The sequence below is a fragment of the Equus quagga genome, chromosome 21 (genome assembly GCF_021613505.1).
Source record: "Equus quagga isolate Etosha38 chromosome 21, UCLA_HA_Equagga_1.0, whole genome shotgun sequence".
In the NCBI taxonomy this organism is placed as follows: domain Eukaryota; kingdom Metazoa; phylum Chordata; class Mammalia; order Perissodactyla; family Equidae; genus Equus; species Equus quagga.
The window spans coordinates 26,205,879-26,223,872 of record NC_060287.1 but is presented as its reverse complement, the minus strand read 5'-3'; the positions used below and the strand labels follow the sequence as shown (position 1 = coordinate 26,223,872).

The 17,994-nt window shown below is 39.7% G+C and overlaps 1 protein-coding gene across 1 annotated transcript in view; it reads left to right on the top strand.

Annotated features, from left to right (window-relative positions):
• Positions 1 to 17,994, top strand: part of GRIK1 (glutamate ionotropic receptor kainate type subunit 1) — a 358,376-nt gene that overhangs the window by 224,883 nt on the left and 115,499 nt on the right. The window contains exons 3-4 of the mRNA XM_046648216.1: positions 3,134 to 3,391; positions 13,830 to 14,011. Coding sequence (XP_046504172.1) covers positions 3,134 to 3,391; positions 13,830 to 14,011 — 440 coding nt within the window. The remainder of the gene's footprint in view (positions 1 to 3,133; positions 3,392 to 13,829; positions 14,012 to 17,994) is intronic.

The following is a 17,994-nucleotide window of genomic DNA, read 5'->3' as shown; positions in this document are numbered from 1 at the left end:
TCCCTTTCCACAAAATCGTAGAAATATGAAGATTAACCTATGAGAACAATGTCTGCATTTGATTCTCTTTTGCTTCTGTACAGAAGACAAGTTCCCAGAAGTAATTTATATGTAGACTGCAAACTTTCTCTTATGGAAGGAGTCGCTGGAACTGTGGGGCCTGTTTACACATCCCCTAGACACTTCCAACATGACTCTTCAAGGCGCAGTCACACTCCACGTACTTGAAATGTGGCTTCTAAGAGGGGAGCTGCTGAGACTCAACACAGATGTTTATGTGGAAACAAAGTCTGCTCATCACCCCAGAATACAAGGGGCTCTTTCCCTCACAGAAAAGTGTTTTCCCCATTAAATACACACAAGGAAATGGGATACAATGAATGCCATGTTCATGCTGATTTCTAAGTAACTAAATCCTCATTGTTTCTACATAGAATTAACCCAGTTGGGATCATCAGATAAGTTCACTTAATATACTCTTCTGAAAGATTCTTTCTGATATTTACAAACAAAATGTAACACTTATTTTCCAGGGATCACAGATAAAAAGTGAATAGTATCAGATTTTTTCCTATCTACCGCATGACCATAGGAATATTTTCTTTTTAAAGGTTGACGGAGTTGCAGATACTACATAGATCAGAGTCGTCTATGAACAAATAATAAAACTTTATACAGTACTTTGAAGTTTACAAGGCATCTTCACATAAATATCCCTGAGTTAGATCTCTCTTTCTCTCTCTCTCTCTCCCTCTTTGTCACACACATGTGCACACACAAACATCGTTGAGCGAGTATCTTAGAAAGCCAACCACATTTAACAATGATATTTCAACCCACACAAAAATTGAAGGCTTTTTTGTGATCTGAAGTACCTGCCATACTCGTAAATTAAACACCCCCAAAGCTTCTTAAAACTGGTAATTTGCTGGCAAACAGAATTCAAAAGGATTGATTTTCTGTCAAGTAATATTAGCATCCCAAGACTAAATATTAGCAGGAATCTCAATCCATCATCTATGCCAGACAAAACAACAGTTTATGTACTCTCGTGCTCTCATTTTATCTTGCTAACCAATGAAAGCACAGAAAATGAACCTCTGAGGACACTGGCAGTTTACGCTTATGGCACTTAATGCAGAAAATTACGTCTTCATATCTCACGAAGTAATTCAGTGCCAAAGAGCACAGTATCAGAAAGTTTTCCTTGCGAATTACTGTCAACATTTGCTGTCCCATAGATATGTGGAATATGACACTCAAAATTTTGTTTATTAATTTTTCTCTCTAAATCAAGTCAGATGATTTTGACAAAGCCATATGGTTTTTCTACTTACTTTTATTTGTAGAATGACATTATTATAAAAGTTAACACAATTTTATTTATAAATTTTACTATTGCTTAATTCAAATACTCAATTATGGTCTCTCAGCAGTTCCAAATTCTTTTAAACTAGCATTAAAATATAAATTTGAAGTGCCTCTAAACTTATTTAGTTCCAGCATAAATTCATGCCAGCATAAAATGAGTAGGCTCTATTTTGCATGATTGTAGAAGAAAATATTCCCCAACCTTTCTGGAAGGGAATTTGGTTAATATATATCAAGTAACCAAAAAAGATCAATGTCCTTTATTTTTTATTTATTTATTTATTTTTGAGGAAGATTAGCCCTGAGCTAACATCTGCTGCCAATCCTCCTGTTTTTGCTGAGGAAGACTGGCCCAGAGCTAACATCCATGCCCATCTTCCTCTACTTTATATGTGGGACGCCTACCACAGTGTGGCTTTTGCCACGCGGTGCCCTGTCCACACCTAGGATCTGAAACAGCAAACCTCAGGCCACTGAGAAGCGAAACGTGCAAACTTAACTGCTGTGCCACCGGGCCAGCCCTCAATGCCCTTTATTTTTAGCTGGGAATCTACTGTAAGAAAGTAACGTAAAAATCAGAGAATAATATGAGAACTAAGATAAGCACAATAATATTACTTAGAGTAACCAAAATTAGGAGCAGCTTAAATGTTCAGTATCATAGAAATAGTTAAATAATTGATGACATACTCATGGAATGGGCTAGACTACAGACACTAAAAATGTACTTTTGAAGATCATAGTGACTTGGGGGAAAGGGCATGCTTTCAGTGATAAATTTAGTGTTAAATGAAGAAAGCAGTGTATCAAATTGTATCTATATAATGATTCAATTTTTTCATAAATTGGAACACTAGCTATGAACAGATATTATCCCAAAATGATGGGATTACAGGGCCTTTTTTTCTTCCTTACATGTTTAAATAGTCTAAATTCTCTTAATGAGTGTATATAATCTTCTAATGTGAAAAATAAATAAATATTATATATTAATTTTTAAATGCGTATCCACTTGATTTTGTTAGACTACACGTTGGGTGATATTGAGGTATAGAGAAGCTTGACCTTGAGCTGGTTCTCTGGGCTCTGGGACAATTCTGCCATTATTCAGTGGCCCTGACTCACTCCATTGTATTTGATACTAGTGGGTTGGACAAAATGTCTTCTAAGATCCCTTTAAGCTATGCTATCCTATTATTCTGTAATTAATTAGGTATCAGTGTCACTTAACATTCTTTAGTGGTTTTTCAATAGCCTGGAACACTTTTCTGGGTTGTGGGGAGACAGGAGCTAAGGCACTTTGCAGCCACCCAGAAAGTGTTCCAAATTCTATGACCTCGTTAATATCTTCATTGCCACCCTGTCATATGATAGAACTTCATCCCCATGACGTTCACTTGGCAAATGGCTTATACATTAGCTATCAGTGCTCCTGGGAAGCACTATACCAAGCAAGAGATTTAGATGCAGCTGATTAAAGGTAATGAAGTGAGCCCAGCCACTCATTTTTATTTGCCGGAAGTTGGCCCCGTGATGTGCTGCTGATCAGTTCTACATTTACACCTCCCAGTATTTTAGTATCTCAGGAATACTGGAAGTTGGATTAAGCATATTTCCTCAGCACACAGATGGAGGGTAGAGGAAAGTTTTCAATAGTGAAAATAAATAGAGCGATATTAAAGAAAGATTAAATTCACAAACCTCTCTTTCTCTCCCCCTTCCCTTCCTCCCTCTCCACCCACTCCTTGTCTTTGGGCATCAGCGTGTGACCAGCTGGCTCTCGGTGTGGCTGCTCTGTTCGGCCCTTCTCATAGTTCCTCCGTCAGTGCTGTGCAGTCTATTTGCAATGCTCTCGAAGTTCCACACATACAGACCCGCTGGAAACACCCCTCAGTGGACAACAAAGACTTGTTTTACATCAACCTCTACCCAGATTATGCAGCTATCAGCAGGGCGGTCCTGGATCTGGTCCTCTACTACAACTGGAAAACAGTGACCGTGGTGTATGAAGACAGCACAGGTATGGGACTCCCACAAAACTTCACCTGGCCATGTCTGGTCCAAACAAAGGGAACCAGAGTCTTCTATAGGCATTAAACTCATCAGGTGGAGACTCTGAAAATGCTCTTTTACGTGAAGTTAATGGAGTTTCTAATTTAGGAACGCCATGTGTAGGTAATTCCAATTCCTTTTGGTGAATTGATCCTTTCTGATGTTCCTTTAATCATCATGTTTAGGGGGATTTTTTTTAAAAGAAATATCACTTTTCTGATAAATGTTGTAATCCAGTGAGGATATTAAAGATGTAATTTCATTTATCCAGCCATATTGACTGTGATCATGATTCCATTCTTTAAATAATGCCGAGAAAGTTTGAAAATTCCAGCTTTATAAGTAGCTATGTAAATATCTAGAAAAGTTTCTAAAGTAGGTTAACAAAGAGGAATCCAGTTAGAGGTTGTATCAATAAAGGGGACCATTTCATGGGAAAGAGATTAAGAACCCCCTGTGATGAGCCCTGAATAAAGTTCCACCTACTGTTTTAGGATGAAGGATGGAAATGTGGTTCATTCAGTTTAAATTCTTCTGATGACTCTCCATTGTCTACATAAGTCTGTCTTTCTAATTTCAATCTGTTCATTCTTCAGCCCTTTACATCTTCATTAACCAGGCACTAGTTTCTCTACATTCCCTATTCTTTCACATCAGCTGTGAATGAAAAGTCAATCATTCCTTTAATACCCCCACGTTCATCCCGACTCTTCTTTTCTGAGGCTGGCTCCTCACTGTGCATGACGATCCTCTGCACAGCCCCCAAGGTGGTGAGCTCGCCCATTCTCCATGATCACGCTCAAATATCACTGCTACCTTGAAGCTCTCTGAGACCACCATAGACTTCAATACCACTTTGTAAATATATGCATTATATCACACGTTTCAACGATCTGTTTCCATATCTGTGAGACTAGGAATTCCTAAAAATTGGAATTTTAACTTATTTTTATAATCTACTTCCCAAATAATCCTGGCATATAGGAAAGGCCTTAGTAATAACGTGTGGAAGGAATAATACTATTTACTTTCTGAATATCTTTTCTCCAAGAATTAAAATTAGCTCCTTTTCTTGATCTACACATTTGGTAACAAGACTAATAAAATTATCAGTGAAGATTAATAAAGCAAATCATTTTCAAACTTTTTAATAGTATTTCATTCTTCACTGTCATTTTCACCAAGCACTAGCTCTTACTGTTCCCCTGAGGATGGATAGGGAGCCTCCTCTATTTGGCACTAAACTCTGGTTTCATTTTAAACTGTCAGATAAAAGTGACTATTCTGGCTGGAAATATGCATTTATATATTTTTTGTACTTCATCTTATTTTAGGAAGAAGTAAGGGTAGGTGATTGGATATACAATTTATAAATATTGTATTCAAAACGGTCCTACTGGGGAGCATAAGCCACAGGCAGTCATATTTTTAGAGCTTCACCTGCTCGCTGTGAAGAAAGAAAACATATTATCAAATGAACTCCACAAGCATATATAAAGAGCCTTGAGATGGAATATTATATTGTAAACGTAAGTGTAGTCAGATCTTCCGTGTCGCATACCGTTGTAAATAGAGAATTCCGTGAGCTGATAAAATCATATTGTTTCACATTACATAGTACACTCTATAGTATAATTTTCCTTCACTATTTCTACCATCTCCAGCAAAGCAGGACCATCTAAAAGAAAAAGAAATCAATGAATGATATTGAAACTTCTGCATTTAAGGAAGAGTTCAACTCCAGGTGTGAGCGTAATTGTAGATTTCAAATTGTGTGTAGACAAAATACAATTTGTAAAAGGATGACACAAAAGTTGATGTCCTAACCATCCTTCTGATTTCAGGTGAGCACCCATAAGTGATGGTGCTTTTGCACAAGAGAAAAATCAAACTATCATTTCTATCATCTTGTACAAGAAACTGAAATCTCCTTTTCATCACTAAGTTCACCTGAACTCGGTTGCTCCATAAATGCTGAAATTGAAAATCCAAAATGAGTTTGTATGTTGCCCATTAAGTTAGAGATGATTCATGTGAAAATGATTTTGCTCACAAAGACATTAAAAATGCAAATGAATAATCAATTGAGCCATTAAATTGGAATTCAGAGAGTAAACAGGTCAACTGAGATCAATAAAAGCAGGCATCTCTTGACTTTGAGTGGGTTTAATACTGCTTGACTCAGGGTTTTGGTTGCAGTAATTATCAAACCATAAAAAGGAGAAACTTGCTAAACCTGAAGGAAAAGAAAGGACTTAGGTGTGCTCAGCACCTGCCCTCACACCAGAATTAAGTACTCATTAAAAAACACTTTGTTGGGATTTGGTTAGGAGTTTGCTAAATAGCCTAAAGCCAGCACAGATGTCTGTGGGAATGAATGGCCCATGACGCCCATTGAATCAATGGGATCACTGTGCATGTCTCTAAGGACAAGATTCAATTCACTAAACACCAACAAGCAGAATTCTGTCCTCTGAAGGCGAAAATGTAGGAAGACCCTAGAGAACTGTTGCGGGGAGAAAAGTTTTGTCTCGCTTCATCTCGCTCTTTCTCCGTTGCCTGGATGTTCTTCTCATCAGTCACCTACTTCTCTCTGATTCCCACATTCAGAGGTGACCCTAGGCAATGAGAATTGCTGCTCACTGGTCATCCCCTCTGCTTCATTAGACCTGGTGGAAGCCTGGCTTCTATCCCTTCACACACATCAAAAAAGAGCTGAGAAGCTGAGCACCAAATGCAGTGTGGAGGTTAGTCAGCACTTTCTGCTTTCTCAAGGCCAATCTTAGTGAAATGTAGCCCAAGCCATTTCTGTAGAACAGGAGCCGGCAAACTTTTTCTCTGAAGATTCGGATAGTATATAGCTTAAGTTTTATGGGCCATAAGATCTCAGTCACAACTACTCCACACTGCAGAGGCAGCAAGAAAGCAACCATAGACAATATGTAAATGATTGAGGGTGGCGTGTTTCAATAAAGTTTTATTTATAACAAACAAGGAGGGCAGTGTGGTTGGATCAGAGTGAGCAGGGAAGGATGGTGTGACACTAGGTCCGATAGGATGGCCTTGTAGATCATAGAGGGTTTTGTGGACCATGGAAGAGCTTCCGCTCCTCATGAAATGGGAAGCCCTTGCAGAGTTTTCAGCAGAGGAGCCACATGATCAGACTTACATCATGAAAAGATTACTCTGGCTGTTGTATTGAGAATAAAATATAGGGAGGCAAGGGTAAAAACAGGTGGCTCCTAGAGAAATCAAGGCAAGAGATAAAGGTGATAGGAATAGAGGAGTAAGAAATGGCCAGATTCTGGAAATATTTTGAATATTGAGCTGGCATAATGCCCTGAAGAAGTGGAGCCTGGATGAGAAAGAAATAGAGGAGTCAAAGATGACTCAGCCTTTTGGTCTAAGCCAAAGGATGGAGTTGCCATCACCTGAGATGGGGAAATGTAAAGGTGGAGCTAGTTTGGAGGGATAAGGATGATGTTAAGAGTTCAGTCATGAACATGTTAAGCTTGAATTTGAGATGTCTATTAGACATCCAAATGGAGGTGATTAGGAGGTAGTTAATGTATGAGTCTAGAGTTCAGGAATGTGGTGTGGGCTAGAGATACTAAATTGGGAGTCCTCAGCACATAGATGGGACTAGATGAGGCCATCAAGGAAGTGAGTTCCAGCCAGATGCCTCTAGCCCTGAGTTCACAACACATAGCCTTTAAGAGGTTGTTTTTTGAACCGTGGTTGCCTTAAGTCGTTTATCTCAACACGTTAGAGCCATGAGATTTCTAAACTGCAGGCCACAATAAAGAGCTATTAACTGTCACTAAACCATAGTCTCAAAGCTTTGCATGAGAGTTAATTTGACATAAGATTAACATACATAAAAATATCAGTGATGGAAAGAAACATTAAAGAAGAAAACACAAAAGAAATGATAACCATAAAAATCCCAATAGTAACTCAATTCTTGAGTGCTGACTATATGCCACACCCTGTTCTAAATACTTTATATAATTAACTCATTTAATATGCTCATCCACCCTGTAAATAAGTGAAATAGCTGTTCTTATGACCGGATTTAAATAGCGACTTGGACTTGATGGATCTATTTTGTTTCCCTCCGTTTTCCTGTAGAATACAGAAAGAATACATTATCCAGAACCAAGAATCTTGACAGAGGCTGAAAATTAGACTTGAAGAAAATTAGACATTTTGGCAATGGTGACCAAGTCAAAATGAAAAATATTCTGTACATAGTGCCAAGTAGAAGAATAAGGGAATCCTTTCACCTCAGCAATCACAACTTACCCCACTGTGTTGTCATGACCACTGGTGCTAGCCAACACTTCTGCTACATGCCCTCCCACAATTCCATCTGACATAGCTGCACAATGAAAGTTCCTTTTTTTCTCTGCCTCACTCTTTTCTACTCTTCTTATCCACCCACTGCAATCCCCTGACCAGAACCCTATTCATATTTTCAGAAGGCTGCCCAGGAAACCCATCTTCAGATGTTGCACGCCAGGTGTATCACTTTTAGTACTATTAACATTAGCCAGAATTCAGGACCAAAATATGCCGGTGGCGCTAACTACAACAGAGTTAATCTCAAACATTTTGACTAGACTCTTCTATGAGGTCCTTTGCGATTAAGAGACACAATTTTTCTTTTGGGAAGCCTCTAGCTTTTTTTTTTTTTTTGGATGCACTTTCGAAAAGTCATATTTATGAAATCTGCACTTGAAAGTGCTCTATTTCCCCAGATAACTCACTCACTTACCCATTTTCATTTCTCAGTTCTGATTTTTCCTCCCCTCTGGAGGGAAGATAGATTCCCTTAAGAACCTTATTAGATTTGGGTATATTAATACACCGATAAGTTTGTGAAATGCCATTTTGCCTGTTTCTAAGTTCAAATGAAGAAGAAATTAACATTTAAAATGTGCGATCTTATTTTTGGGTCCCAGTGGTTTATTACAATCATTTTTATGGCATCAAACCCGCTGACGTGGTTTAATGAACAGGGAATTGGATTAAGACTCAAGAAAGACCGAGGTACTTTGCATTTGAACTGATGCTCATTAAATATAACCAAAGCTGTCCAGAAATGGCTTGGGCTTCAATGTGAGGTAGAGAATTTCTCAAAAGACGAGGTGTTCAGCAGCAGCTTATATAGAGGGGATTCATGCTTCCAGTAGGGGTTGACCTTTACGGTCCCTTCCAATTCCTGGCATCTGTGACTCATTTTCGGGGCCGCTCCAAACAACCTCACTGTGCCTCGCTTTCCTTACCGCAAAATAGCACTGACACCTATCCATCCTGGAGGTATATTCTGAGGTTTATTGAGCTATTTATAAGGCATGTAGCATACTTCATAAAAAGGGGCAATGTAAATAGCAACGTTTATTATTACTTAAGGAGGAGGCATGGGAAATTTTAAACACTCACTGGAAATAGCAGGTTCTTTTTTTCTCCTCCATATGCTCCACCTGTTCCCAGAGTTACTCGATGTGCATGCAAATCAGCATTTTTCTGTGCCATCTCTGAGTGCAAAGAGTAGCAAGTGTTTAGAACTGGCCATTTGAACATATTTGAAAGTTATCTCCATATTCGGAGTCCTGGTCGAGCTCCCGTGAAATAAATAGGCTCCTTGCTCTAAAGCGCTTTTCAAACCAAAAGTGTAGCTTCCAGTTGCATTCTTGGGGATGGGAGTGGAGGAAGAAGGTTCTTCTGGTATTCTCTTGTATCTCCATGTTTGGTCTTTTTATTTAGAAAGATTTGAACTTAGAGAAAAGTTGCAAGAAACACACAGGAAACTCCTGTACGCCCTTCATCTAGATTCAGCCATTGCTGTCATTTGGCCAATAGAGCTTTAGTGCTCTATTATTCTCTCAATATGAAAACAACTATAACAACAACAATAACCGTAGTTGTTGAACCATTTGAAATTAAGCGACAGACATCATGACCATTTTACCCCTAAACACGTTAGAGTGTATTTCCTAAGAACTAGGACCCTCTTTGTTATAACCACACTGAATTATCAAATACAGGAAACTTAACACTAATACAACACTATTATCATATGTAAACATGATAATAGTAAAAAGAAAGGGCTCTGCAGAGATGTCCGAGGACATGGGGAGCAGGTGCTTGCTGGCCAGAAGACCTCAGTACAGGTTGTTCTTAAACACTGGGGCCTTCCCAGTGACCAGAAGGCACCAGGGTTTCTCCTCCAGAGTGTGGCTTTGCCCCAGGCACAGACAGCCAGCTTGGAGTGCTCTTGGCCAAGGATGTTGTGGGCCGTCTGGCCTTTTTCACCTGGTCCAGAGGGACCCAGAGTCAACCTTCATGGAGGTCCTCTGTGCCCATGTTGTCCTCATACTCTCTCCTCCCAGGAAAAGGCTGATGGGGGCTGCTGGGTCAGCCTTGATCACGCACACAGACAGAGCCTGTGCTGGATCTGGCCCTGTCGGGGGACTGCTGTCTTTTTCTCAGCACTCCTTCCTGGTTCTGCTGTTTATGCTGCTAAAATAAACAGGACTTGATCTCACACACACACACACACACACACACACACTCTCACACACACACACACACACTCCCTCTCTCTCTCTATATATATACACCATATTTCAGTTATTATAATTGTCCCAATAATTGTCCTTACAGCATTTTTTTGAATCCAGGATCACTCTTTGCATGTAGTTGTCACGTCCTTTTAATCTCCTTTGGTTTAAAACAGTTCAGCCTTCCTCTCTGTTTCATGAGACACATTTGAAGAGTCCTGGTCAGTTTTATTGCAGTTTTGAAGAGTCCTGGGTTTATTTGGTTGTCTCCTGATCTACATTTTATTTTTAAAGTGCCTCCACTTGGAGGCCTAGAAACCCATCACTCACCGTTAGCAGCTTTGTGTGTATCATTACCATTCTCTGCAACTGGAGTCCAGTCCTGGAAGCACTGGGTCACTCCATCAGGCCAGCATCCAAACCCAGGGGGACCATTAGCAAAGTTAGGAGGTGTGTCTGAAACAATTTCCATTCCCTGAAGTCCTGGAATTATTTGTTTAGCAAATAATTTTAGCTATTCTTTACAACGAAGTGCAAATGAGTGACGGATTCCTGCAAAATGCAAATAAAAGGAAAAACTGTCTTGAAATTTTGTCTCCTGTGAACTAAAAAAGCCTTTTAAATTGTAAATTCTACAATGTTTGCTATTGAAGGAAGAGGGCTTTTTTTTTAAGCAAACCATTGCTTTGGGAAGAGAAATGTAAGACTCACCAGCTCATTCTTCTTCCCATAATTTGAGTCTGTAATCTCTAAATCTGCTGATCCTCTCCCTTCTAGTGACTGATTCACCTGTATGTAGAAAAAAGGAGAAAATGAGGGGCTTAATAGTGAGTTTTTCCAAAAGATAAATTTAGTCCAATTAGAAACTGGTCTGAGTTGTTCTTCTTTCTCCTCTATTGACATTAAAATAACTTTCTTTTATGAAACAATTGTGAAAATGCATAGTCACTTTCTTTGAGGGGAGGAGGAAGTGTGTTTATTAAGGGCCTCACTTGTCAAATAAAGGTTGAACTTTATGCTGGTCCAAGGGTTTCTTTCTCTGTTTATTTATGCAGTTATTTATTTATACTTAGTTATTCAGTCAGTTGATCTGAAATCTAAAAGTCAGGAGGGGCCACTGATTTGGTGAAAAGAGCCCTAGATTGAGAGTCAGCAGGTGGACCTGGCTTTAAGCCATAGATCTGCCACTTAATAGTCACACTGATGCAGGCGTGGCAAGCTGAGGAGTCAAAAGAAAGATTTCTTGGACTCGCAAGGTCTGGCCGTAGTGCTTTTTTATTCAGAGAGTAGCATGGAGTAGCTTGGGGACAGGACCTATGGGCAGTGAAGAGTTGCAGCATGGGTTGAGGGTAGGGCTAAATTTATAAGGCATAGATATGTGAATTATTTCTTTACAAGACAAAGGAAAGATTATGTAAAACAGTCATTAAAATGGTATCAGTGCAGATGAGTGGGTGGTCCTATAACTTTGGCTAAGAATCAGATCAGGTCGGATCAGGTCAGTATGTCCTGTGCTTCCCAGAGGATGATGTAGATCAGTATGTAGGCCAGGATGCCTTGGGCTTTTCTCCCTGGGGCAGCCTTGATCCTCATCAACAGGACCTTGAGCAAGCTACTCGAGGCTTCATAGACCTCAGCTCATAATTGATAAAATTAAGTAGTAATTGATGCCCCAACCACATCATAAGAGTTGATGAGATGAAATCCTCCTATGGGCTGTGAGAACCTTATCATGTTGTACCCCCAGCACTTAGCATGGGGCCTGGCATAAAATGAGCATCCAGAAAATGTTTTCCCATAAAAATTAATGAATGAAGTGAGAAAACATATTCAACTTTGAATGCCATAAACGTGTGTGTGAGTCATCAAGATAGGAAGACGCACTTCGAGACTGACATTCCATTCGGCAAAGAAGAAAGAGCAGTTCACTGCAGCTCATGTGAAATGCGCTTTTAAAATGGTTTTCCCGTTTTATTTAAAGGTCACATGGATCTCCTTTTGTGGTCATGCTCAAGCGAAAAAAAAATTATATGTGATTGCAAAGCAGGAGGGCAATAGGAAAAGACAGAAGAGAGAGGCAAGCAACCTGGGGTAAAGAGGAAAAGCGAATGAGTCCCTGTTTCTATTTTTTCTTCATCTCATCAAACAACCCAAAGCTACATACACTCCCTCAGCACCAACAATTTGTATTTGTAAGGCAGGATGGTGAAGTGGAAGGGTCGAACACTGGGCTCACAGACAGCAATCTGAATCCGTGGCTCCTCCGAACCATCTTTGTTGCTCTAAGTTATTTAATTACACTGAGCCTTGGTTTCCCTATTTGAAATGATGAAGATAATAATGCTTGCTTCATAGGATTATTGTGAGGATTAACAAATATAACAAATAACAAATATGGATGTCCTGTGCTCCATTTTCTTCCATTTTTATTACTCATCATGGCTCAGGACAACAGATTCTGGAAGTAAGAGGACAAGTGGTTCATTATTGGTACTTGAGAGATTTCCATCAGGTTGATTGATTTGAAAGCAAGCAAGAGCCCAGGAAGGCTATCATTCTCACACTTTCCATTTTTATGTAAAAAAATAAAAATGGATAACGAGGGCTAAATCTTGATTTGTTCCTACCACTCCTCCTCTCATTGCCCCATCCATTTGACTCTGAAGAGTAACTTAATGACAAATTTACTGTACATCAGCATGGTTTTGGAGGAAACTTGTAACATTTGAGTCACAAAAATGTAGCTTCTGGGGGAAAAAAATAACTAAATAAAACGAGACAATGAAAGAAATGCATCAACTCCAGAGGTAGCTGGCATCCATGCTCTATCTTGCACAGTCCATACCACAATTTCCATCTGAATGCTGATAAAGCTTAATATTTCCTATTGACTTTTTGGAGCTGACAAATCCTGAAGGCACAGAAGTGTGTAATAAAAAAAGTAAAAGTCAATTTTCCAATGCAATGGGAGTCCTTGAGAGAGAACCAACATCACACAGTGTAGCAAGCATCAGTTAACATTTGGGGAAATAAGAGAAAGGTTTTATACAGCTGTTTGTCTTGCCCTAGCAGAGCACTTCTGTCAAAAAACAGTGCAGCTCAGTAGATTCATATCTGTGATAAATCAAACATTCTCCATCAAGTTAGTTGGCTGGATATACTTTCCTGCAATTATCAATGGTAGATTTTTAAAGCATTTTGTTTCTGCTTTTTTTATCATATCTAAAAATCTTATGGTCTTTTTTCTTTATCAAGAAACATTTTCCAAGTCTACGTGGAATTATATTGAAGAGAATATAATGAGTCATTTGTAAATAGTTTGTATGGCAGGAACTGGAAGATTATTTATAGCAGCCCAACCAATTAGCTGGTAAACAGTATGTTATATATAAATACTTGATGAAAGGCTTACAAAGGTTTACAGCCCCAAGAAATTCTAGTATTCCATTGTTTTTTTTAAGTGAGCAGGTCTTATCCATTTCATGTAGCACCTTTGGAAACTTCAAGCAACTTTTTGTTTGCAAACATTTTACAGTTACAGACTTGATTTGTTAAAGATTTAAGGTGTTGGCTGAAAGCTGGAGAGGACAATTGCATTCTAAATAAATTCAAAATACACTTGGGAAAATTGTGCTTCCAAGCCACACATACCCACACGAGGAAAATACAGTCTAATCTACCACTGAAAGAGGAATGATAAATGAGAAGTCAATAGTGTAAACTTTAGGTAGGTGGCCTCTTGATACATTTTGAGAGTGATATGAATTTGACTGTAAATGGCAATAAACAAATACTTTTTCTACAGAACAGTTTGTTGCATGATTGGATGTCATTTTCTAGGTCTAATTCGTCTACAAGAGCTCATCAAAGCTCCCTCCAGATATAACATTAAAATCAAAATCCGCCAGCTGCCCTCTGGGAATAAAGATGCCAAGCCTTTACTCAAGGAGATGAAGAAGGGCAAGGAGTTCTATGTGATATTTGATTGTTCACATGAAACAGCCGCTGAAATCCTTAAGCAGGTAAGACGGCAGGGAGGAGGCGGAAGTGTGGGGGAAATGTTCATTTCTCTTTCTCAAAAATGCCATCTGGTTTCCCTTAGTGCAGCAGGATAAAATTGTAGCAGTCCAGTTTAGGCTGAAGATTGAAGTTTTTCAGAATTCTTTTAAAGAGCCAAAGGGCTCAGGGATTTCAATGAAGCCACCCGTCAATACGTAGTTGTAGATGTGTGGTCCTGTGTACCACCTGGGAGGTATGTAGATCCGGCCAGCAGAGGTTGAGAGAAGGGTGTCATTTCAAGGTGATTAAGCATCTCTTCCTTTATGTCTACTGAAAAGGCTGAGCTGGATTTCATTTACACAATGCCTGACTTGTCCTAAATACATCTTCCTCATGGCAAGACCTCTTTCATCAAACATGCAGGATTCCAAGCATAGTGAGGAGGGAACACAGAGACAGTCACACAAAAGATGGTTCTCCTAATTTGTTGTAGACAATGAGCCGCCATGCATTAATCTCCACAGATGATGGAGGAGGAAACACTTGATAAATTGTGAAATCTTATATAAATGAAAGCTGTTAGTAATGTTAAGAAGAATAATAGCGACAACAGAGTAATAATTTCTGAGCACTTCAAGATATAGCACTGGTCTTATGCCCAGCAAAGGAAAATCAGAATTAAAAAAATAAAGCATAAACTAGCGGTTCTTGACTCAGAGTGATTTTGCCCCCTCAGGAATTTTTGGCACTGTCTGGTGACATTTATGGTTGTCATATTGGGGACAGTGGCACTCTACTGGCAAGTGGTAAAGGATGCTGCTAAACATCCTTCGATGCACAGGGCATCCCCCACAACAATGAGCTATGTAGCCTAAAATGCCAATAGTATGAGGTTGCGAAATCCCGGCACAAAGACAATGGGAAAGGCTAACCAGATGTTTAAAATAGAAGCATTAATAAAAGATCAGGGGATAGAATTTGGGGGGAAATAAGTAAAAATAGCCAGGTTATATTTATGTGGCCTAATGGGTTTCTCTTTGGATTTAACTTAAGTGGTTACTATGGCATAAGGCAATGTTCTTATCTGAAATGGCACAAGCTGTCATTGCACTCCCTAGTTTTAAAGGTCTGGAGAGTGCTGTGCAGTTGACTGGTAATGGGCACTAATTTCATAAGTAGACCAATCTCTCCACACACATGCAGGACTGTGGATTTGTGAATCCCTTGGAAGAGCCCTCTTATAGCAGTCATCCAACCTGACTTTCCAGTGCTGTATCCCATACTTGAAGGCATCTTTCTGAAGCCACTGACTTCAGAGTTAAGTTTTTAACTGCACTGACAGGAGACAATCAGGCAAGTAGACTGGATGTCTCTATGATCTCCTGGATGGTTACTCTAAAAATTCTATTTAATAGTATCATAGAACATATCTAAAGTAGCAGTTGGAAACAATCCTAGACATTATCAAGGCTAATCCTATCACTTTATAGGAGATGAAGTAACTTTCCCAGAGTCACACAGCCAGGAACTGGCACTCAGCCTCCTTTATCCCATCCAGTGCTTTCTGCACTATAGAATGTCGCTTCTCAAGTTAGGCGGAGAGCATCTGTTACTTACTTCTAGCCTACAGTTGCATTAACAAATCTTTAGATATTATAATTATCTGTCACTAAAGAAAGCAATCATGTTGCAGCGATATCAGCAACTAAAGAGCTTTAAGGGTAAATAAATACAATCAGCAACCCTCTATCTTAAGGCTTCATTCGAGAACTTTAATACAGTTCATTAAAGTGTATAATGGAGTGTGGACCAGAGTGAGAAAAACATCCAGGTTTTATGTGTAGCCCGCAAAATGCAAAGAAGCCCCCCTTCCCAACAACCTGCTATGACAGAGGCTGGGGACTTCCGCCACATTTAAGAGGATGATCTGCTGATGAGACTTCTCTTGGTTAGATACCCATTTGGCTCCCATAACGGGCCACATCTCTCCCAAAGGGCAGGCTTAGAATAGGCGAAAGAAATGCATGGTGGGCATAGGAAAGATCTGTTAAATTTTTCCCCTCCATTGTGATACATGGAATTAAAGTGACTCTTTCTTGGTAGCATAGAGATTACAACATTCGAATGACAATTTTTGAAAAAACAAACTAAAAACCCCTCTAAGAGAAGCCCTCTCAAGAAATGTCTGAAGGGGGCAGGAAGCAGGGAAATCAGTCCAGCTTTGCAATAACTATGGACTTACTTTTTTCTCCGTTCTCTCTCTTCACATGTTTATCTTGTTTACTTTCCTAATCACGTGAGTGGTAAGATTGGCTGTGAAGCTTAGGGGAAGCGACTAAAGAGAACGTTCGTCCATTTTTTGTTCTAGACTAATGATCTGCAAATATTGGGGAGGGAGGAAAACCTTTGTCAAGGTTCCAGCGTGGGAGCCCTACTTTACTGCTTGGGAAAGTACAATCGCACTTTTTGCAATTGCAGTAGAGGACCCAGGTTGGCTTAAGGGACCTCCAAGAGGCTGTTATGGTTTGAAAAGTGATACTGAAGACTTCTGGACTTTCTATTCTCGGCAAAATGAAGTCCGATATGGGGCTGGCCCAGTGGCACAGTTGTTAAGGTTGCACAGTCTGCTTCGGCAGCCCGGGGTTCCCCGGTTCAGATCCTGGGTGCAGACCTACGCACTGCTTGTCAAGCCATGCTGTGGGCGGCATCCCACATATAAAATAGAGGAAGATGGGCACGGATGTTAACTCAGGGCCAATCTTCCTCAGCAAAAAGAGGAGGATTGGTGGCAGATGTTAGCTCAGGGCTAATCTTACTCAAAAAAATAAATAAATACAAAATGAGGCACAATACTCTGTGTGATCCAGTTTGACTTGTTGCATTAGCCCTGGGCAACAATCTGTGGAAACAAAGAGAAATCTTCCCACTGCCATCTACTGAGTGCTTCTCTAGGAATGCTGAGGGTTCAGGGTCCTGATTCCAGTCACCACTTAACCAATCTTTTTCTATCAGAGGGAAAGAAAGGAAGGAAAGAGCTATCTCTTTTACTCATGTGCCACCACTGGCACCTGGCATCCTGTATATTGTCTCATGCGATCTCAACCAACCCCTGAGGTAAATTTGGTATTCTCACTTCACAGTTGAGAAAACTGAAGCTCAGATGGGTTAAGTGTCCATACAAGGTCACTCTTTGCATAGCCAGGCTCCCATATGGTCTCCAGACCCACCTGATCTTAGAGCCTGTGTGCCCACTTTACCTTGAAGGGCCCCCATTCTGAATGGATAACAATTCCATTCTAAAGTAGGCTTCCAGAAACTTCTGGGGAAAACACAAGCACTTGCTGCTGGTCTCCTTTGGAAGAAATTAGTATGAATAACTTTGACTTCCTTTGTGACTGCTGAGGTGCTGGCTGATGGCCTAGCAGTTAAGTTCGCACCTTCAGCTTCAGCAGCCTGGGGTTCGCCAGTTCAGATCCCAGGCACAGACCTACGCACTGCTTATCAAGCCATTCTGTGGCAAGCATCCCACATATAAAATACAGGAAGATGGGCATGGATGTTAGCTCAGGGCCAATCTTCCTCAGCAAAAAGAGGAAGATTGGCAGTGCATGTTAGATCAGGGCTAATCTTCCTCAAAACAATAAAATAAAATCACTGCTGAGAAAATTTTCTCTGCCAGGTCAACTTGGCTTTCTTCTCATGCATATTTCCATTATTTTCCTGTACTTCTCTGCAACTCATCGTGTTTTACCACTTTTTAATGATTCTTAAGAAAAAAGAAATCAAATGCACTTTAAAGAAGATATTTGACATTTATCTAAAAGTAAAAATTGGGAAAAAGTCTATAGTTATTCTTGGGCATGCTAATCACTCTAGCGAAGTAATTATTTCTATTCATATTGAACAAGTACTATATGATGAGAATCTGAAAAGTTATTTCCCAAAAATTAGTTAGAAATTCAAATGTCAAGACTCGATTAGGCTACAGAAGAGCAGGGCTTTCATA